The sequence below is a fragment of the Ranitomeya imitator genome, chromosome 5 (genome assembly GCF_032444005.1).
Source record: "Ranitomeya imitator isolate aRanImi1 chromosome 5, aRanImi1.pri, whole genome shotgun sequence".
NCBI lineage: Eukaryota > Metazoa > Chordata > Amphibia > Anura > Dendrobatidae > Ranitomeya > Ranitomeya imitator.
This window is the reverse complement of record NC_091286.1, coordinates 307,011,636-307,035,788: the sequence shown is the minus strand read 5'-3', so window position 1 is coordinate 307,035,788 and position 24,153 is coordinate 307,011,636. Positions and strand designations below refer to the sequence as shown.

Genomic DNA, 24,153 nt, shown 5'->3' with positions numbered 1-24,153 from the left:
AACAATGAAAACCCTATATTAAGGGTCACCAATCTAACCCAAGAAGAGGTGCGAAACCGGCTAAATAAGATTAAAATAGATAAATCTCCGGGTCCGGATGGCATACACCCACGAGTACTAAGAGAACTAAGTAATGTAATAGATAAACCATTATTTCTTATTTTTAGTGACTCTATAGCGACAGGGTCTGTTCCGCAGGACTGGCGCATAGCAAATGTGGTGCCAATATTCAAAAAGGGCTCTAAAAGTGAACCTGGAAATTATAGGCCAGTAAGTCTAACCTCTATTGTTGGTAAAATATTTGAAGGGTTTCTGAGGGATGTTATTCTGGATTATCTCAATGAGAATAACTGTTTAACTCCATATCAGCATGGGTTTATGAGAAATCGCTCCTGTCAAACCAATCTAATCAGTTTTTATGAAGAGGTAAGCTATAGACTGGACCACGGTGAGTCATTGGACGTGGTATATCTCGATTTTTCCAAAGCGTTTGATACCGTGCCGCACAAGAGGTTGGTACACAAAATGAGAATGCTTGGTCTGGGGGAAAATGTGTGTAAATGGGTTAGTAACTGGCTTAGTGATAGAAAGCAGAGGGTGGTTATAAATGGTATAGTCTCTAACTGGGTCGCTGTGACCAGTGGGGTACCGCAGGGGTCAGTATTGGGACCTGTTCTCTTCAACATATTCATTAATGATCTGGTAGAAGGTTTACACAGTAAAATATCGATATTTGCAGATGATACAAAACTATGTAAAGCAGTTAATACAAGAGAAGATAGTATTCTGCTACAGATGGATCTGGATAAGTTGGAAACTTGGGCTGAAAGGTGGCAGATGAGGTTTAACAATGATAAATGTAAGGTTATACACATGGGAAGAGGGAATCAATATCACCATTACACACTGAACGGGAAACCACTGGGTAAATCTGACAGGGAGAAGGACTTGGGGATCCTAGTTAATGATAAACTTACCTGGAGCAGCCAGTGCCAGGCAGCAGCTGCCAAGGCAAACAGGATCATGGGGTGCATTAAAAGAGGTCTGGATACACATGATGAGAGCATTATACTGCCTCTGTACAAATCCCTAGTTAGACCGCACATGGAGTACTGTGTCCAGTTTTGGGCACCGGTGCTCAGGAAGGATATAATGGAACTAGAGAGAGTACAAAGGAGGGCAACAAAATTAATAAAGGGGATGGGAGAACTACAATACCCAGATAGATTAGCGAAATTAGGATTATTTAGTCTAGAAAAAAGACGACTGAGGGGCGATCTAATAACCATGTATAAGTATATAAGGGGACAATACAAATATCTCGCTGAGGATCTGTTTATACCAAGGAAGGTGACGGGCACAAGGGGGCATTCTTTGCGTCTGGAGGAGAGAAGGTTTTTCCACCAACATAGAAGAGGATTCTTTACTGTTAGGGCAGTGAGAATCTGGAATTGCTTGCCTGAGGAGGTGGTGATGGCGAACTCAGTCGAGGGGTTCAAGAGAGGCCTGGATGTCTTCCTGGAGCAGAACAATATTGTATCATACAATTATTAGGTTCTGTAGAAGGACGTAGATCTGGGTATTTATTATGATGGAATATAGGCTGAACTGGATGGACAAATGTCTTTTTTCGGCCTTACTAACTATGTTACTATGTTACTATGTTACTGTTGTAACAAATGTGCCGCAATATACTGGGCCGGATTTTTGGTCATATGATCAGGGGCCTCATTTGTATGCAGGACTGTGCAGTGCCGGGTGTGCACGAGGAGCACAGGGCTTAGCCGGGTGTGTCCGAGGCGTGCGGAGCCGAGCCTGGTGTGTACGAGGCGTGCGAAGCCGAGCCGGGTGTGTACGAGGCGTGCGGAGCAGACCCTGGTGTGTACGAGGCGTGCGGAGCCGAGCCTGGTGTGTACGAGGCGTGTGGAGCCGAGCCTGGTGTGTGTACGAGGCGTGTGGAGCCGAGCCTGGTGTGTGTACGAGGCGTGCGGAGCAGACCCTGGTGTGTACGAGGCGTGCGGAGCCGAGCCGGGTGTGTACGAGGCGTGCGGAGCAGACCCTGGTGTGTACGAGGCGTGCGGAGCCGAGCCGGGTGTGTACGAGGCGTGCGGAGCAGACCCTGGTGTGTACGAGGCGTGCGGAGCCGAGCCGGGTGTGTACGAGGCATGCGGAGCCGAGCCGGGTGTGTACGAGGCGTGCGGAGCAGAGCCGGGTGTGTACGAGGGCAGCAGAAACACTAAAAACGGTCGTGGCCATATACTATGCTAACCTATCTTAACAACACTCACCACGATGTGGAAGGCTCTGTAACCGGATGCTGGCTAGGCGCTCACTGGACCTGTACTGCAGATCCGCCAGCTTCTTCCGGATCTGGGTACTGGAGCGCTGCACCCCAAATCTCTGGGCTAGGCCCCGACTGATCCTCCGCAGCACAGCCTGCTTATGGAGGACGGGATGCTCTTGGTGATTATGACACCCATAATCACGGGCATCTAATTCAGTTATTAGGTAACGCACTTCTGCGTCACCCCAAGGCGTTGCACGACGCCTGGCCGCCATTTTGCCGCCACTAGTGAAAAGCAAGGCCGCAGCACTGTCCTTTAACCCGCCCACAACGCATCAGCGCCGTTAACCACGCCCACAACGCATCAACGTCACCGCGGTTATTAGAGGACGCTACTGCGTTCGCGAAGGAAGCGGCCTGTATTGTAATCTCCAGGTCACACCGAAGACGCTACTGCGTTCTGAATGTGACGCATTCTCAATACAGGGTCTCCGGTTGCACTGGAAGACTGGAGTGTTGGTGGTTTCATGTATGGATATGTATTAATGTTTAGCTAGGTATTTATATTTGTATGTCTGTGAGTATGTATGTGTATATGTAGGTATCTGTGTAGATTTCAATGTTGATGTATATGGATGTATCAGTATACATAGGAATACATGTATGTATATACGGGCCCTTACTGCAGAAAGAATGAGAAACAAAGCTTTTTCAAAGTAAAACAAACAGTTTATTAGACAAATCAGTGCAATAACTAAAACAGTGTATAAATGTCAGTAGTAGCCCACTATAAGTTCTGATGCTGCCAAGTAACAGCACCAGGACCGTTAAAATATTGGCAGTAGTTGTCTCGGCAGGTCTTCGCATCGTGGGTGTTTCTGCCAGGTAACAATGGTTGAAGGCCTGCAATTGCGGGATCATTTGCGCACCATTCACCGAGCTGCACTTCCCCATTTACTAGGCCCACAGAGTCCATGAATCCAGGAGGACTATACGCCAAAGCATCGCGACGGCGAAGGAAGTTGTGAAGCACACAACAAGCCAAAACAACAGAGTCTATCGATTCAAGCTTCATGTTAATAGGCGTGTGGAAAACTCTGAAGCGATTGGCCATGATACCGAAGGCATTTTCTACAACCCGACGTGCCCTTGACAAACGGTAATTGAAAATTCTTCTTTCCTCTGGTAGACTTTTTTGGGGGAACGGTTTGATAAGATTGGGATGAAGCGGGAAGGCCTCATCACCGACAAAAACAAAATTAAGGTTGCCTCTAGTCTCAGAGTTGGGAGGCAAGTGAAGTTCACAGTTGTTCAAACACTCTCCAAAGAGTGTGTGCTCTAAAACGCCACCATCGGAAACCCTTCCATTCATGCCAACATCTACATTTATAAATTCATAATTCGCGTTAACAAGGGCCATCAGGATGATGCTGAAATAGCCCTTGTAATTAAAGAAGTAGGATCCGCTGTTCGGTGGTTGAGTGATCCGGACATGTTTCCCGTCCAAAGCCCCACCACAGTTTGGGAACTGCCAAAGCTGTTCAAAATCGGAGGCAATCTTTTTCCATTCCTCCTCCGTGTTGGGAAACTGCATGTAGCTACGTAGACTGTGGAAAATCGCATCACATGTCTCTGGAATTAGAACGCTGAGCAGGGTCCTTGAAATGGCTGAAGAAAAATGCAAGTCTTGCAGCGAGCGCCCGGTGGCCAGGAATCGCAGCGTGACTGCCAATCTTTCATCGGCCGGGATGGCAGCACGCATCACTGTATCCTTCCGTTGAATCAGTGGAGTAATTCTTTCCAGTAAATGTTGGAAGGTTTCCTCAGACATCCGCAGATAGTTGCGGAAATCATGAGGATTCTTCTCCTGAAGCTCTCTTACAAGTTGCATGTGGGACAAATCAGACCTCTTCTGCAGCCATTCTCTGGTCCACATGCGACGCTTTCGTTTAGAACGCCTCTCTTGCATCCGGGCCTCATCTTGCCGCCGAGCTTCCTCAACCATCAATGCAGCAAACACAACAGCACACTGCGCATTGTTCATAATGCTGCACACTGAAACACATAAAAGAAAAAAAAGATAAAGTTAATAAATAAAAAAAAAAAATCAATTCCGTTACCATGCATGACAGAAAACATGCTGTATGGGTTTGCAAGTACAAGACCCCCTAAAATATCAGCCCGTGTAAAAGTATATGTACACAGATAGCAGACAAGCCCTCACTCCATCCCTCCACAGCAATGATAGCAGGAAATTATTTTTAGTTGCCCTATACAAAAATTTAGGGGAAAATGAAAACGCACTTGCGACCCCAAACAATACCTACCATACACAATGTATAGTTGTCAGAAGAATCCTTGCAGAACAGATTATCGAAATGGAAGAGGAGTCGCAGGCCGGAGAACTCTAGAACGTTCTGCAATCCACCACGCGCTCAGGAACAAAGGACGGAAGGGCTATTATGTGTCGCCTCATAGCATGGCCGCAAACCAATCAGAACGCAGTAGTGACCACCAATCGGAACAGAATGGGCGCGGAAAAGGCAACGCAAATGCACGCCTATATGTCGGTGTCTGAGTCGTCAATGAGGTCATTGGTTAGGTGTCAAACAAAGCGATGTGTGTTCCCCAGCGGGACCTCAACGATCAAAAAATGGCCCAGGCCATTCCGACACAACCAGCGATCTCACAGCAGGGGCCTGATCGCTGCTACGTGTCACACATAGCGAGATCGCTAGCGAGATCGCTGTTGCATCACAAAACTTGTGACTCAGCAGCGATCTCGCTAGCGATCTCGCTATGTGTGACGGGGCCTTAAGGGATTAATAGCAGTGATTGGAGCTAGTGCTAGTCACTACTGTAAGAGGTAGATGTTATCTAAACACATTCAATACACCAGCCGCAAACACATGTCTTAAATATATGTTGGATATCCAGGAGGTGTTAAGTATAACATCTTCACTTTTCACACCTCTTCCCACCTTCAACTCAAAAACATTTCCTATATCATTCCTTCATAAGGAGGCTATCAAAATGTGAGTACATACATATATAATATTCTGGATAGATTACAATACCACCTTTTTGGTGGATGCAAATAAATATATATTTTTCTTTTATGATTATATGGCCAGTAAATATATTTTATTTCCTCATTTAAACCTTATAGCTTCCTCTTGCACTTCTCACTTTCTATGTTTGATTTTATTTTTTATTATGTGTGTGCGCCTATCTCCTACATTGCCACTGCACACATACATTTTTTTACTATCCTTATATGACTATTCTTATCATCAACCTTTTTTCAGATGTTTTCCTTCTGACAAATGTATAGTGCCAGTGAAAGCGTCCCATAGCCAATATTCCAACATCTGACATCTCTTGAACTCTTTTCTCAATTCCCTGACCTGTTGCTTCATTTCTATTTGATAACTTGTACTATAAATGCTTAGTTCTTTCAAATGTATCATGCAAACAATTTTTCTCTGTTGCCTACATGTTAAAGGGCCACTGCCACCCCCCTCCAGCCGTTATAAACTAAAAGAGCCACCTTGTGCAGTGGTAATGCTGCATTCTAACAAGGTGGCTCTTTTAGTTTTTGGTTCATGTATTCCCAAAATAAAGCATTTTTAAACTTATCCAAAATACCTGTCTTTATCCAGGGAGGCAATTCTTTCCCGGTGATTGCTAGGAGGAGGCACGATCAGCTGAATATACAGACGCTGTAAGGCAGGGGACCTGGGTGACAGGCTGACACACGCAGTGCGCATGCCCAGGAATCCTAGCCCCACACTGTGCATAATGCATAACACACTGCAAGGCTGGGATTCCCAAGGTGGGTGGCCGCACTGCCCGCACAGGCGCAGTCTGCAAGCCTGGCTGGGACATCAGACGGCCAGAGCTTACTGCGCCTGCACAACACAGTAGTACACAGCGCAGGCGCCGGTTTTGAAGCGAAAACAGCGCGGAGGGGGCGGCGCCGAAAGCCCCTGAAGATTTGAGTGATGGCAGAGTAGCTGTTCAAGCTGGGGAGTGAGGACCTGCCTCACTGGATAAAGACAGGTATTTTTATTTGCTTCAAAACGCTTTCTTTTGGGAATACATGAACCAAAAACTAAAAGAGCCACCTTGTTAGAATGCAGCATTACTGCTGCACAAGGTGGCTCTTTTAGTTTATAATGGCTGGAGGGGGGTGACAGTGGCCCTTTAAGCTATTTAAAGTACCTTAGAAGTTGATTTGGCTCTTTAAAAAAATAAGTATTATTGAATAATTTATTCGACAATGTCTTATAGGTTGAGGTCAGATGGCCATAGATTCTCTCATGAGAGCGAATCGGGCTGAGTATGACACTGACACTCGGCTCAAACGCTAACAGAATTTTGAGCCAAGTGTCAGTTTACTATGACTAGATTCTCTTGCATAAGAGAATCAGAGCACAAGAGCAGAGAAGACAGAGACCTTACTTTATCCATCTTCTCCATAGTCTGTGTTCAGGTAAATCAGACTGCACAGCCAAGTGCAGTCTGATGTTCACCCAAAGACTTGCAAAGACCCAAATTCACCCAAAGATGTGCATAGGTGGCACAGGGTCCATTAACTTTTTTTTCTCATGCTAAATCGGCATGAGAAAAAAACGCTACTTGACACTGCCCCATAGTATAACATTGGTACGGGTGCTATCCGATAAAACATTGAATAGAACTCGACTATGTTATACGCTATGTGAGCAAGCCCATGCAGACATAAAGTAATAGTAGAACTTTAGGTGGTAGTAGCAGCAGTAGTAGCAGGGTCAGACACAACTGTGCAACCGCTTAGGGGCCCAAAAGGTAAGAAGGCCTACACTCACCACCCAAGCAGGTGGAATTCTGACTTATGATGAGCTATTTGGCTTCAAAAAGCCCATACATTGCTCCTGCACAGGGGTTCTCTTCTGTCTCTCTTCTCCTTAGTACTAGGAATGAATAGTTATGTCAAACTCAGGGGAGAAATTGTGGCAATTTATAAACATTTTTTATAGACTTTATCTGCATGCATATGCTTCAAAAAAAGAACTTGAAATTACATAAAACACGCATTATTAATGCAGTCCTAATAGCATTTATTAAAAGTAATTGAAACTGTTGCCCATTTATAAGCTTTTTATTTTTGCATTATTATGTAAAGTCAAGATTTTATTTTTATTTCATATTCATCCATTGTTCCTCATCTAATCAATAATAATCTTAGAAACACCACTTTACCATTCCACAAAATGTCCATAAATGTGCCAAGTGCTGATCTAATTATAAAAACCCATTAAAAGTGTGTGGTTCAGTTCATCATATGATCATTTAAAAGATCACAGATCACGGATAAAAGCAGATCAGCCAGCACAAAGACAGTGCAGATTCCTATCTTGACAAATCTAATTGTCTTTATGATATTGTGGATAGGCGGTGTGCTCAGCAAGCATTTTGGTTTATGACTGATTTCTTTTGTCTTCTAAGCCAGTATAAATCCTATAGATCCTGAGGAAATAATTATAGATAAGTAAAAGGCGCTTAGAGCACATTGATCGAGAATAGCTTAAACTTGATTCATGTCTTTCTATGTATTTTTTTCCTTTTACAACTGTCTATAGCAAGTAAAAAAGACCAAGGACAACAATATAATGACACCTAAATAAAAGTCTGGAGCAGTACATGTAAATGTAGATGTCAGAGGAATAAAATGTGTGCTCCGGTCATTGATTTTTGCTAAAGTGATGTGCTTGGAAAGAAAAGGGTGAAAAACATAAAAATCTACCTGTGTAGAAAATACAAAAGGGATTAAGATAACAATAAGGTATTATCAGCAATAGGTGTGCTTTCAGCCTCTGTAATAGCAGGGTTTATCTCTGACTTGGCATCCTCTATGTTAGAATGTCTATGTTTAACCACCTACTGCATGTAATCAGACAGCTTAAAAATGGGCAAGGCAAGGACACATCGAGGGAGAGTTTTCTAAGAATTTCTTGGATGTGGCTTATGCTAAAAAAAATATTTAACTTCCTAAAAGTCATATTTCGTAATCTTGTAAGCAATTTTAGTTACTTTCCATTTTTTTTAAACTATCAGAATTTTTTTAGAGTAAAACATTTTTTGTTTAAAACATTAAATCAAAGTGGATTTAATTGTGCTATATCTACTGAAAAAATTAAAAGCAAATTTCTTCAAAAAGACGTACTGTACATTTATTACAATTATTACCCTTACTGCTTCTGTATTTTTTTGCTCTTGTTCTTTCATCCCTGCTTTTCTAGAGCCAAAACTTTAGAAATGGAAATTTGGCTTGAGACACCATATTCTGAGACGTTAACCTTTTTTGTCCACAGAGTTGTGTTGGATTTGTTCTATGCAGGGCAAGAAGTATACATATGACAGGCCAAGATTCCTTCATTGAGCTCTGGGTGCTCTGATAACCCATCCACACCCTATGATAACCCATTCATTTGATTAAACTAGTGTTTCCCAAACTGCAGTTCTCATGGCCCCAAACAAGTTATATTTTCAGGATTTCCTTAGTAGTGCACAAGTGGTGGATTTATCAAGGCATCAAAAAATCTCTCACCTGTGCAACACTATGTCAATTCTGAAAACATGACCGGTGGGGGGCCGTGAGGACTGGAGTTTGGGAAACACTGGTATAAACACTTGGTACCACAGTTGCTATTGTCCAAGGCAGGTAAGGAGTCAGCTAGAGTTAGTTACTATAGCCCACCTTCCGACAGCAGTAACAACCTTTTAGGAGTTGTCCACTTTCACCAAACTTTCTCAAAACCTCAGTTAGGTGTGAAATAAACTTAGTTTATCTTACGTTTCGTGGGTCATATGTTCTGCACGAATGAGGCTTTTCCTATGTTAGTTTAAAATGAATAAAAATAGGTTTTGGCAAAAAGGTAGAATATAACTTTGACATAATTAATGAGATTCACAACATTTAAGATTAATGACTATGTTAAATCTTCTGAGACAACTATTTATATTTTGTACCTAGAAATGGTAGTTGTCGTGTCCTAGTTCTTTGGTTAACTATGATTCATGTTTACTGCATAGGAGCTATTTTTAATAATGCAATATAGATTAATCTCTGAAGACATATGGATACCTAAATAGTGCATACTTCATGTAAACTTATACATTTATTTATGGAGCTCCAGTTTTGTCACAACTTTACTAATTCCCATAAAATCTCCATACTTAGGATTTTGGTAAATCTAAGCAATAGTGTTATATTCCTGTATTTTTGAGGTACAATTTAAAAAGTTTTACAAGATTTTGTTTTCATTTGAAATATTTATGTCACTTAAAAATAATGCAATTGCTTCCAAACTTCATCAAAAGGTAACGTACCAATGAGCTGCTCACTTTCTATATAGTAGAGTTTATCAATGAATTAGTATATGAAGTTATTATTTATTGTTATAGCGCCATTTATTCCATGGCGCTTTACATGTGAGGAGGGGTATATATAATAAAAACAAGTACAATAATCTTATACAATACAAGTCATAACTGGTACAGGAGGAGTGAGGACCCTGCCCACGAAGGCTCACAATCTACAAGGGATGGGTGAAAATGTAGTAGGTGAGGATAGAGCTGGTCATGCAGCGGTTTGGTCGATCGGTGGTTACTGCAGGTTGTAGGCTTGTCGGAAGAGGTAGGTTTTCAGGCTCTTTTTGAAGGTTTCTATGGTAGGCGAGAGTCTGATGTGTTGTGGTAGGGGGTTCCAGAGTAGTGGTGATACGTGATAGATATCTTGTATACGATTGCGGAGAAGAGGAGATAAGAGGGGAGTAGAGAAGGAGATCTTGTGAGGATCGGAGGTTGCGGGTAGGTAAGTACCGGGAGACGAGGTCACAGATGTATGGAGGAGACAGGTTGTGGATGGCTTTGTACGTCATGGTTAGGGTTTTGTAGTGGAGTCTCTGGGCAATGGGGAGCCAGTGAAGGGATTGACAGATTGTAGAGGCCGGGGAATAGCGGGGGACAGGTGGATTAGTCGGGCAGCAGAGTTTAGAATAGATTGGAGGGGTGCGAGAGTGTTAGAGGGGAGGCCACAGAGCAGGAGGTTGCAGTAGTCAAGGCGAGAGATGATGAGGGCATGGACTAGGGTTTTTGCAGATTCTTGGTTGAGGAATGTACAGATTCGTGGGATTCGTGAAATATTTTTGAGTTGAAGTCGGCAGGAAGTGGAAATGGCTTGGATATGTGGTTTGAAGGAGAGATCAGCGTCAAGGATTTCCCCAAGGCAGCGAGCTTGTGGGACTATACAAAGAAAACAAGGAGAGAGACGAGAGATAAAGGAAGGTAAGGATTAGCTCACTGTAAATATGTTGGAAGCACACATATATTATAATTATATTAGATTTATCAGCAAAAAAAAAAAATGTTTTATATTAATACTGTAAACTTGTATAAAGGGCAAAGAATTGTATTGCTATGATTTTATGACCTTGGATGTATATGCACATCCAAGGTCGCCTCCCAGTTAGATGCGGGCTTCGGCAATGAGCCTGCAACTTTTCTGGCACATGCCAGCTGAATTCATCAGTCTTTGAAAATGGTGACTTTTGTTTTTTTTTACAAACTTTGGATTTTTCTTCACTACGTAAATACAAAAGAACCTATACATGTTTGGTATCTATGAACTTGTAATGACCTGGAGTATCATAATGGCAAGTCAGTTTTAGCAGTTTGTGAACATGAAAAAAAATATTGTAGAATTGCACTTTTTTTGAAATGTCACCACACTTTTATTTTTTTCCCATTTTACAGTACACTGTATGGTAAAAACAATGGAGTCATTCAAAAGTACATATAGACCAAAAAAGCGGTTGATCCAGCTTCCAGAATTTTTTGTCAAAAGATTAGTAGATAGGAGAAGGTGCAAAAAATAAAAATCATTAAAAGGACAACATAGCAGCAATGCAGGTCATATGCACATGGAGTTCTTTGTCAGAGCTGACAACTTGTCCAACAAAAAACAAGCCCCCACATGGCCATATTGACAGAAACATAAGAAAAAAGTTATGGCTCTAGGAAGAAGGGGAGCAAAAAATAAAACCTCAAAATGGAAAAACCCAAGGTGGTGTAGGGGTTAATTTTGTGAAAATCACAGGGAAAAAAAGGCAGGAGCACATCACATGAACACAGCCTAAATCTATGTTTATAAATTGCAGCCCCATTGCTTTTTCTTGATGTGATCATGGCAAAAATGCATCATTTTACAACAATTTTCAAAAATCTTGGCAAAAACTTTGTGCTTTGACAAAAAGAATAGAGCTGATCTGAAAGAGGACATGACTAAGCCCAACTGATTCAACAAAAGTTTCACCTCTCCAGTAGCATACATTTTGCTAGAAGAGTACTCCAAACTCTGACTAAACTATGTTTCTGGCAGAGGAACCTCGCACTTGTCAGATTCGCATCATTCTTTAAGTGGCTTGCACCTCTTTATTTAGTCACATGCTACATCACCATGCCCCTTCATTAACACTGGCATGTTCAAAGCAAGTATTATTGAAAGGTCTCTTAAGTTTCATAATTGGAAACTTTCAGTAGAATCTATTTTTTAGTAAGCACACAATTTGTACTCATACATTGAAGGAACTTGAGGAATATAAAAATACAAGGCACATATTTGACAAAGGGGAGGAGGGGTCATATGGACCTCATATATCAATATATAAAATACTTAATTTTGAGAAGAAGAGTTTAAGTAGACTGACTAGGCATTTACTGTCCACTTTTTTAACATGAAAAGTTTTACTTTTCTTGCATTTTTCATATTGTTAAATAAAATTACATCTGGCTTTTTTTTACCTGTAAATCCTTTTTTTATATATAATTTTATGGTGTAATCTTTTTTTTCCTTATTTGCCTTAGTATGGAGCAAGCCTGAATTCTTGCTGCTGGAAAACATTTGAATTATTTCCTTTGGAATTTTATGTTATTTTGTACAGTGGGGTGCATTCTAAATGCTTTGTTCACATAAATCCATTTAGATGCTATTACTGATTCAAGAAGCTGTTGTCTACATCCTAGAGCTGGTAAATCGTTTTACACAATAGGAAAGTAAAGTGTGCATTGTATATGGAAATAAAAATACTACAGAAAGTGAGTCATTTAGAACATCAGAAATGTGGCTGCATAGCATGTGAAATATGCCAGAGCTGCTATTTTGAGCACTACACAAATACATTCATGGCACAAGGAACATTATCCTTGTCAATCTATAGTATCTTCATCAGTAAAGTAAATACATCAGTTCAACAAATGGGAAAATAAATGATAATGAAACCTCTAATACAATGCTGAAATTATTTTTCAACTGCCTAAAATATTTTTTAGGATGTAAAAATTGTTATAGTTTATATTTTATACCTTGTTTTGATTATTATTTATACAGTTCTATATATCTATATTGTTAAGAAAATCAAGCATTGAAGTTATAGCAAAATCTATTTCCAAGAGATGTTCTCACAACAGGGACAAGAATGTTTGTAGATTTGTACATATCAAACACCTGGTTCTGTGATAGAGATAGAATGAGACTGACCTTGGATTTCTACACGACTTGTGTTAGGAACACCTGTGGGTTAGATAAGCATGCATAATCGGGGGAAACAGTTCAAGAATCAAGACAGCATCATCACCTCAAGTATCTTTTCTACGATCACTAACATTCCAATAAGATAATTACGCAAATACATATTAACCAATAAGAAATAGCCAGGTAAATCTGAGTGACTCTATTGTATTCTAAGAGTATAAAAAGTCAGTTGATAAAGTGGCACCCCAGGAGTAATGGTACCACGGTGGTATTGCCTTCCTCTCGGGGAGGGTAATGCCATGTGTTATGACCTGGTGGTTAGGAGCACCCGGAATTACCTGATAGTTAAACCTCGTACAGGACGAGCTCTGGGATGTGGGAACTCTGCTGACCGCAAGCACTAATCCTATCACACACACTAGAAATAGCCGTGGAGCGATCCTGACCAGACCTAGGTGCCTCGTCACAGCCTAAGAGCTATCTAGCCCTAGAGATGGAAAATAAAGCCTACCTTGCCTCAGAGAAATTCCCCAAAGGTAAAGGAAGCCCCCCACATATATTGACTGTGAGTAAAGATGAAAGTCACAAACGCAGAAATGAACCAGGATTCAGCAAAGGGAGGCCAGACTTACTAAATAGACAGAGGATAGGAAAGGTAACTTTGCGATCAGCACAAAAACCTACAAAAGACCACGCAGAGTGTGCAAAAAAGACCTCCGCACCGACTCACGGTGCGGAGGGGCCACTCTACATCCCAGAGCTTCCAGCTAGCAAGACAAAATCATGATAACCAGCTGGACAAGAAAACAGTGAACAAATAATTACTATCAGGAACTTAGCTTCTGCAGGAGAAGGCAGGTCACCAGAGAGATCCAGGAGCGAACTGAACAAATGCAAAAACGTTGACAGCTGGCATGGAGTAACGATCTGACAGGAGTTAAATAGAGCAGCCAACCAAAGGACAAACCACGTCACCTGTGTAAGGAACCTCAGAAGCAGCAGCTTCACTCATAGCCACCAGAGGGAGCCCATAGACAGAAGTCACCGAAGTACCATTCACGACCACAGGAGGGAGTTCGACAACAGAATTCACAACAGTACCCCCCTTGAGGAGGGGTCACCGAACCCTCACCAGAGCCCCCAGGCTGATCAGGATGAGCCAGATGAAAGGCACGAACAAGATCGGCAGCATAAACATCAGAGGCAAAAACCCAGGAATTATCTTCCTGACCATAACCCTTCCACTTGACCAGGTACTGAAGTTTCCGTCTCGAAACACGAGAATCCAAAATCTTCTCCACCACATACTCCAACTCCCCCTCAACTAACACCGGGGCAGGGGGATCAACGGAGGGAACCATAGGCGCCACGTATCTCCGCAACAACGACCTATGGATCACATTATGGATGGCAAAAGAAGCTGGAAGGTCCAAACGAAATGACACAGGATTAAGAACTTCAGAAATCTTATAAGGCCCAATGAAACGAGGCTTAAACTTCGGAGAGGAAACCTTCATAGGAACGTGACGAGATGACAACCAAACCAAATCCCCAACACGAAGTCGGGGACCAACACAACACCGGTGGTTAGCGAAACGTTGAGCCTTCTCCTGGGACAATGTCAACTTGTCCACCACATGAGTCCAAATCTGCTGCAACCTGTCCACCACCGCATCCACACCAGGACAGTCCGAAGGCTCAACCTGCCCTGAAGAGAAACGAGGATGGAAACCAGAATTGCAGAAAAAAGGAGAAACTAAAGTAGCCGAGCTGGCCCGATTATTGAGGGCGAACTCAGCCAAAGGCAAGAAGGACACCCAATCATCCTGATCAGCAGAAACAAAGCATCTCAGATATGTCTCCAAAGTCTGATTAGTTCGTTCGGTTTGGCCATTAGTCTGAGGATGGAAAGCCGAAGAAAAAGACAAATCAATGCCCATCTTAGCGCAAAAGGACCGCCAAAACCTCAAAACAAACTGGGAACCTCTGTCCGAGACGATGTTCTCTGGAATGCCATGCAAATGAACCACATGCTGGAAAAACAATGGCACCAAATCAGAGGAGGAAGGCAATTTAGATAAGGGTACCAAATGGACCATCTTAGAGAAGCGATCACAAACCACCCAAATGACCGACATCCTTTGAGAAACAGGGAGATCTGAAATAAAATCCATGGAAATATGCGTCCAGGGCCTCTTCGGGATCGGCAAGGGCAAAAGCAACCCCCTGACAGCAGGGCTTAGCCCGAGCACAAGTCCCACAGGACTGCACAAAAGAATACACATCCCGTGACAAAGAAGGCCACCAAAAGGATCTAGCCACCAAATCTCTGGTACCAAAGATTCCAGGATGACTAGCCAACCCTGAACAATGAATCTCAGAGATAACTCTACTAGTCCATCTATCAGGGACAAACAGTTTCTCTGTAGGACAACGGTCAGGTCTATCAGCCTGAAACTTTTGCAACACACGCCGCAAATCAGGGGAAATGGCAGACAAAATTACCCCTTCTTTAAGAATACCTGCCGGCTCCGGAACACCCGGAGAGTCAGGCACAAAACTCCTTGACAGGGCGTCAGCCTTCACATTCTTAGATCCCGGAAGGTATGAAACCACAAAATCAAAACGGGAGAAAAAGAGCGATCATCGAGCCTGTCTAGGATTCAACCGTTTGGCAGACTCAAGATAAGTTAAATTCTTGTGATCCGTCAAGACCACCACGCGATGTTTAGCTCCTTCAAGCCAATGTCGCCACTCCTCGAATGTCCACTTCATGGCCAACAACTCCCGATTGCCCACATCATAATTGCGTTCAGCAGGTGAGAATTTTCTAGAAAAGAAGGCACAGGGTTTCATCACCGAGCCATCAGAACTTCTTTGCGACAAAACAGCCCCTGCTCCAATTTCAGAAGCATCAACCTCAACCTGAAAAGGGAGCGAAACATCTGGCTGGCACAACACAGGGGCAGAAGCAAAACGTCACTTCAACTCCTGAAAAGCCTCTACAGCCTCAGAGGACCAATTGACCACATCAGCACCTTTCTTGGTCAAATCAGTCAATGGTTTAGCAATACTGGAAAAATTAGCGATGAAGCGACGATAAAAATTAGCAAAGCCCAGGAACTTCTGCAAGCTCTTCACAGATGTCGGCTGAGTCCAATCGTAAATGGCCTGAACTTTAACAGGGTCCATCTCGATAGTAGAAGGGGAAAAAATGAAACCCAAAAATGAAACCTTCTGAACTCCAAAGAGACACTTTGACCCCTTCACAAACAAGGAATTTGCACGAAGGACCTCGAACACCATTCTGACCTGCTTCACATGAGACTCCCAATCATCCGAAAAGACCAAAATGTCATCCAAATATACAATCATGAATCTATCCAGGTACTCTCGGAAGATGTCATGCATAAAGGACTGAAACACAGATGGAGCATTAAAAAGCCCGAATGGCAAAACCAGGTACTCAAAATGGCCCTCGGGCGTATTAAATGCCGTTTTCCATTCATCACCCTGTTTAATTCGCACAAGATTACACGCACCACGAAGATCTATCTTGGTGAACCAACTAGCCCCCTTAATCAGAGCAAATAAATCCGACAGCAGCGGCAAAGGACACTGAAATTTGACTGTGATCTTATTAAGAAGGCGGTAATCAATACAAAGTCTCAAAGAACCATCCTTCTTGGCCACAAAAAAGAACCCTGCTCCCAATGGTGACGAAGACGGACGAATATGACCCTTCTCCAAGGATTCCTTTATATAACTCCGCATAGCGGCGTGCTCTGGCACAGATAAATTAAACAGACGGCCCTTAGGAAACTTACTACCAGGAATCAAATTAATAGCACAATCGCAATCCCTATGAGGAGGTAGGGCACCGGATTTGGGCTCTTCAAATACATCCCAGTAATCTGATAAAAACTCAGGGACTTCAGAAGGAGTGGAAGGTGAAATTGACAGCAATGGAACATCACCATGTACCCCCTGACAACCCCAGCTGGACACAGACATAGATTTCCAATCCAACACTGGATTATGGACCTGTAGCCATGGCAACCCCAAAACGACCACATCATGCAGATTATGCAACACCAAAAAGAGAATATCCTCCTGATGTGCAGGAGCCATGCACATGGTCAATTGAGTCCAGTACTGAGGCTTATTCTTGGCCAAAGGCGTAGCATCAATTCCTCTCAATAGTATTGAAAGATAGGAGACAAAAAAAGCGCAAATAGGGTCTTATCCCCAGGATTGTTCTTAATCATTTGTGAGATAACTGCTCACCTGGTAGTACACAGTACAAGCGTGTAGTTGTCAGCTGCTGCAGATCCACAGGTCGGCGTTGCGACCTCTCAGAACCGTTATAATAAATGAAATGTGGATTACATCTGCGCTGCTGCGACAAATAATAGATCCAGATATACTGTTAGGATGTTCGAAACGCGTTCAATAAACCACCCGAACACCCTAACAGTATATCTGGATCTATTATTTGTCGCAGCAGCGCAGATGTAATCCACATTTCATTTATTATAACAATTCCTCTCAATGGAATAGGATACTGCAAGGGCTCCAAAAAAAACCACAGCGCCTGGCAAACTCCAAGTCCATCAAATTCAGGGCAGCGCCTGAATCCACAAATGCCATTACAGAATAGGACGACAGAGAGCAAATCAGAGTAACGGACAAAAGAAATTTAGACTGTACCGTACCAATGGTGACAGACCTAGCGAACCGCTTAGTGCGCTTAGGACAATCGGAGATAGCATGAGTGGATTCACCACAGTAAAAACACAGCCCATTCCGACGTCTGTGTTCTTGCCGTTCAGCTCTGGTCAAAGTCCTATCACACTGCACAGGCTTAGGCCTATGCTCAGAGAACACCACCAGATGGTGCACTGTTGTGAATTCTGTGGCAGAGCTCCCTCCTGTGGTCACAAGTGGTACTTCGGCTGATTCTCTCTGTGAGCTTCCGTTGGTGGAGGAAAGTGGTACTGCGGCTTCTGAGTTTCCTTCCTCAGGTGATGTGGTGAAGTCGTTAGGTGCTGCTCTATTTAACTCCACCTAGTGCTTTGATCCTGGCCTCCAGTCAATGTTCTAGTATTGGACCTGTTTCCTCCTGGATCGTTCCTGTGGCCTGCTGCTCTGCATAGCTAAGTTCTGCTTTGCTATTTTGTTTGCTGTTTTTTCTGTCCAGCTTGTCTATTTGTTTTTTATTGCTTGCTGGAAGCTCTGGGACGCAGAGGGTGTACCTCCGTGCCGTTAGTTCGGTACGGAGGGTCTTTTTGCCCCCTTTGCGTGGTTTTTTGTAGGGTTTTGTGTTGACCGCAAAGTTACCTTTCCTATCCTCGTTCTGTTCAGAAAGTCGGGCCTCACTTTGCTAAATCTATTTCATCTCTACGTTTGTCTTTTCATCTTAACTCACAGTCATTATATGTGGGGGCTGACTTTTCCTTTGGGGTATTTCTCTGAGGCAAGGTAGGCTTATTTTCTACTTTCAGGCTAGCTAGTTTCTCAGGCTGTGCCGAGTTGCATAGGGAGCGTTAGGCGCAATCCACGGCTGCCTCTAGTGTGGTTGTAGAGGATTAGGGATTGCGGTCAGCAGAGTTCCCACGTCTCAGAGCTCGTTCTATGTTTTTGGGTTATTGTCAGGTCACTGTATGTGCTCTGACCTCTATGTCCATTGTGGTACTGAATTACCTTATCATAACAGTGCACAGCTTTGCGCTCACGCATGTGCCGATCGATCTGAATGGCTAAAGACATAGACTCATTCAGACCAGCAGGCGTGGGAAATCCCACCATGACATCCTTAAGGGCTTCAGAAAGACCCTTTCTGAAAATTGCCGCCAGGGCACATTCATTCCACTGAGTAAGCACAGACCACTTTCTAAACTTCTGACAGTACACCTCCGCTTCATCCTGACCCTGACACAAAGCTAGCAAGATTTTCTCTGCCTGATCCACTGAATTTGGTTCAACATAAAGCAATCAAAGTGCCAGAAAAAATGCATTAACATCAAGCAATGCAGGATCTCCTGGCACAAGGGAAAATGCCCAGTCTTGAGGGTCACCACACAACAAAGAAATAATGATTTTTACTTGTTGAGCGGGGTCACCAGAGGAGCGGGGTTTCAAAGCTAGAAACAGTTTACAATTATTTTTGAAATTCAAAAACCTAGATCTATCCCCAGAAAATAAGTCAGAAATAGGAATTCTAGGCTCTAACATAGGATTCTGAACCACAAAATCTTGAATGTTTTGTACCCTTGCAGTGAGAAGATCCACACAAGAGGACAGACCTCGAATGTCCATATCTACACCTGTGTCCTGAACCACCCAAAGGTCTAGGGGAAAAGAAAGACAAAACACAGTGCAAAGAAAAAAAAATGGTCTCAGAAGTTCTCTTATCCCTCTATTGAGATGCATTAATACTTTGGGCCAGCTGTACTGTTATGACCTGGTGGTTAGGAGCACCCGGAATGACCTGATAGTTAAACCTCGTACAGGACGAGCTCTGGGATGTGGGAACTCTGCTGACCGCAAGCCCTAATCCTATCACACACACTAGAAATAGCCATGGAGCGCTCCTGACCAGACCTAGGCGCCTCGTCACAGCCTAAGAGCTATCTAGCCCTAGAGATGGAAAATAAAGCCTACCTTGCCTCAGAGAAATTCCCCAAAGGTAAAGGAAGCCCCCCAAATATATTGACTGTGAGTAAAGATGAAAGTCACAAACGCAGAAATGAAACAGGATTCAGCAAAGGGAGGCCAGACTTACTAAATAGACAGAGGATAGGAAAGGTAACTTTGCGATCAGCACAAAAACCTACAAAAGACCACGCAGAGTGTGCAAAAAAGACCTCCGCACTGACTCATGGTGCGGAGGAGCCACTCTGCATCCCAGAGCTTCCAGCTAGCAAGACAAAATCATGATAACCAGCTGGACAAGAAAACAGTGAACAAATAATGACTATCAGGAACTTAGCTTCTGCAGGAGAAGGCAGGTCACCAGAGAGATCCAGGAGCGAACTCAACAAATGCAAAAACATTGACAGCTGGCATGGAGTAACGATCTGAGAGGAGTTAAATAGAGCAGCCAACCAAAGGACAAACCACGTCACCTTTGTAAGGAACCTCAGAAGCAGCAGCTTCACTCATAGCCACCAGAGGGAGCCCATAGACAGAAGTCGCCGAAGTACCATTCACGACCACAGGAGGGAGTTCGACAACAGAATTCACAACAGCCATGCCTGGAGATAGGAGGAATCCCTTTGGCAGGTAACCTTTCATGCAACACATTCTGACTCCAGGCCAGAAGGGGAGCTCTACACCCGACTTCAGGGGAGCTGCTCTCTCTGGTCGGGAAGAGGAGTCAGTTGCTTGGCAGTTAGTGAGTTGACAGTTGGTAGCAGACAGTGAAGGAGTACAGAAGGACTTAGGAGCTACAGAAAGGCTGCGACTGGGCCTCTCTAAGCTGAGTGCAGAAACCGGGCACCGGGTGCCCGAGGTCATGAGGAACTACAGGTCCCATGGCCGAACCGGAGGGCAGGAAACTAAAAGGCTAAAAGGAACTTGCCCACATAATACCTTAGGTACAGCAACAATCAGAGCCCGGAGTCACCATAGACAGAGACCCCAAAGAGACGGCTCAAGTTGCCTACCATGCAGGTACAGTCCCTGGACAGGGGAAAAAGAGGACCTTGTTAGACAACTACAGGCAGCAAGGGACTACAGACCAGCGCATAGTGGAAGGCTCCCAAGCTGACCTGTCAAAGTGATTTCCACTTGTCTTCAGGCTGCCTGGACTCCATCTACACCTGTTGCTGGTACTTTGGACTGTGGCTGCAAAACACCAGTAAACCAGATAAAGACGGCATGTGTCCTCCATTTATTTGCCGGCATTCACCATCCCTGCCAAGCACACCAAGAGCCCTGTGGACCCCGCTTCACCTGTGGGAAGCAACACCATCTTTGCTGCAGCACCATCGCCCCCAGAGGATCTCATTAAGCAGTGTCGGATACCTCTGACCGTAAACCACAGGTGGTGTCACGAACTTTCATTATTTCCACAACCCCTTTAAAGACCGTCCCTTTTACTTGGGCACCCAGGGCCACAGACTGGGTTGCTGCCACCGTGACCACCCCTCTAATTGCGACTGGACCCAGTACCGAGTATCCCCACTGCCCTGACAGGCAACTCAATATACACTGCTCAAAAAAATAAAGGGAACACTAAAATCCCACATCTTAGATATCACTGAATGAAATATTCCAGTTGTAAATCTTTATTCATTACTTAGTGGAATGTGTTGAGAACTAGTCTGATTGCCGTATGTGGAGTCGGGAAGGAATTTTTTTCCCCAATGTGGAGCTTACTCTTTGCCACATGGGTTTTTTTTGCCTTCCTCTGGATCAACATGTTAGAGCATGTTAGGTTAGGCTATGGGTTGAACTAGATGGACTTATAGTCTTCCTTCAATCTTAATAACTATGTAACTATATGTAACTATGAGAACAATAAAACCTAAAAATTATCAATGTAAATTATAACTAATATCCCGCAGAGGTCTGGAGTTGGAATGATGCTCAAAATCTAAGAGGAAAATGAAGTTACAGGCTAATCCAACTTCTGTGGAAATGCCTCAAGACAAGGAAATGATGCTCAGTAGTGTGTGTGGCCTCCACGTGCCTGTATGACCTCTCTACAATGCCTGGGCATGCATGCTTCTGATGAGGTGGTGGATGATCTCCTGAGGGATTTCCTCCCAGACCTGGACTAAAGCATCCACCAACTCCTGGAGAGTCTGTGGTGCAATGTGACATTAGTGAATAATGCGAGACATGATGTCCTAGATGTGTTCAATCGGATTCAGGTCTGGGGAACAGGCGGGCCAGTCAATAGCTTCAATGCCCTCATCTTGCAGGAACTGCTGACACACTCCAGCCACATGAGGTCTGGCATTGTGATGCATTAGGAGGAACCCAGGGCCAACCGCACCAGTATATGGTCTCATAACGGGTCTGAGGATCTCATTTTGGTACCTAATGGCAGTCAGGCTACCTCTGGCAAGCAGTGCAGCCCTCCAAACAAATGCCACCACACACCATTACTAACCCACTGCCAAATCGGTCATGCTGAAGGATATTGCAGGCAGATCGCTCTCCATAGCATCTCCAGTCTTTGTCATGTTGTCACATGTGCTCAGTGTGAACCTGCTTTCATCTGTGAAGAGCACAGGGCACCAGAGGTGAATTTGCCAATCCTAGTGTTCTGTGGCAAATTTTCAAGCGTCATGCATGGTTTTCGGCTGTTAGGTCAACCCCATCTGTGGACGTCGGGCACTCCGACCATCCTCATGGAGTCGGTTTCTAACCGTTTGTGCAGACACATGCACATTTGTGGCCTGCTGTTGGTCATTTTGCAGGGCTCTGGCAGTGCTCCTCCTGTTCCTCCTTGCACAAAGGCTGAGGTAGTGGTCCTGCTGCTGGGTTGTTGACCTCCTACGGCCTCCTCCACGTCTCCTGGTGTACTGGCCTGTTTCCTGTAAGCACCTCCAGCCTCTGGACACTATGCTGACAGACACAGCAAACCTTCTTGCCACAGCTCGCATTGATGTGCCATACTGGATGATCTGCACTACCTGAGCCACTTGCGTGAGTTGTAGAAGTCGTCTCAAGCTACCACAAGTGTGAAAGCACAACCAACATTCAAAAGTGACCAAAGCATTAGCCAGAAAACATTGGAACTGAGATGTGGTCTGTGGTCCCTACCTGCAGAACCATTCCTTTATTGAGTGTGTCTTGATAATTGCAAATAACTTCCATCTGCTGTCTATTCCATTTGCACAACAGCATGTGAAAATGATTGTCAACAGTGTTGCTTCCTAAGTGGACAGTTTGAGTTCACAGAAGCTTGATTTACTTGGAGTTATATTCTGCTGTTTAAGTGTTCCCTTTATTTTTGTTGAGCAGTGTATAATAAGATAGACAGCACTTATGACTTGGTCTACTTGCTGCAAGATAAGAATAAAAAGCTACCTCGTTCTGCATAATACCATGCCATAGTATGATGGCCACACAGCCCGTTCATTTTAGAAATAATTAAGTTTATACTCACCTCATCCTGATTCCCGGCACCACAGCCTTTGGCTTCTCTTCTGGCCTGCAGAGCGGCATGATACAAGTACATTATTGCGCCAACTGCATGAGTACGCTGATGTCTCAGAAGCCGCGGTCTGTGGCTTAAGGTACCTTCACACATAACGATATTGTTAACGATATCGTTGCTTTTTGTGACATAGCAACGATATCGTTAATGAAATCGTTATGTGTGACAGCGACCAACGATCAGGCCCCTGCTGGGAGATCGTTGGTCGCTGAACAAAGTCCAGAACTTTGTTTCGTCGCTGGATCTCCCGTGGACATCGCTGGATCGGCGTGTGTGACACCGATCCAGCGATGTCTTCACTGGTAACCAGGGTAAACATCGGGTAACTAAGCGCAGGGCCGCGCTTAGTAACCCGATGTTTACCCTGGTTACCATCCTAAAAGTAAAAAAAACAAACAGTACATACTTACCTAACGCTGTCTGTCCTCCAGCGCTGTGCTCTGCACTCCTCCTGTACTGGCTGTGAGCGTCGGTCAGCCGGAAAGCAGAGCGGTGACGTCACCGCTCTGCTTTCCGGCCGCTGTGCTCACACAGACAGTACAGGAGGAGAGCAGAGCACAGCGCTGGAGGACAGACAGCGTTAGGTAAGTATGTACTGTTTGTTTTTTTTACTTTTAGGAAGGTAACCAGGGTAAACATCGGGTTACTAAGCGCGGCCCTGCGCTTAGTTACCCGATGTTTACCCTGGTTACCAGCATCGTTGGTCGCTGGAGAGCTGTCTGTGTGACAGCTCTCCAGCGACCAAACAGCGACGCTGCAGCGATCCGGATCGTTGTCGGTATCGCTGCAGCGTCGCTTAATGTGAAGGGGCCTTTACGAGACAGCCTGTTAGACGCACGGCCGTGTTTGCTGGTGGCCGCATCACAATACAGCAGACACGACTGTGAGTACTTTGCTGTGTGAGGCCATGTTAATCACACAGCAGGTGTCCATCCAGCCCTCTACAGCTGCTGGGCGAGCGTTCTGTGGGCATTTGCCTCCCTGCCCCCCTAGCCTAGCCTGCCCCTGCCAAAGATTATCGTAAAATTGTGCTTTTTTTCATGGCTATTAATCTTGCACTACCTTTTCAGAAGCCAAGAAAAAAGGTAATAAAGTATTCACCAGTAAGTGACAGTGTCC

At 44.1% G+C, this 24,153-nt stretch overlaps 1 protein-coding gene across 1 annotated transcript; it reads right to left on the bottom strand.

Moving 5' to 3' along the window:
• Window positions 1-3,004: 3,004 nt before the first annotated feature.
• On the bottom strand, window positions 3,005-23,055 carry LOC138637742 (uncharacterized). The gene is made up of 3 exons (XM_069726654.1): window positions 22,984-23,055; window positions 22,789-22,879; window positions 3,005-4,339 (listed from the first exon to the last, which is right to left on the bottom strand). Exons 1-3 carry the CDS (start codon window positions 23,053-23,055, stop codon window positions 3,072-3,074), a joined length of 1,431 nt encoding a protein of 476 aa, XP_069582755.1. The 3' UTR covers window positions 3,005-3,071.
• Window positions 23,056-24,153: the final 1,098 nt, after the last annotated feature.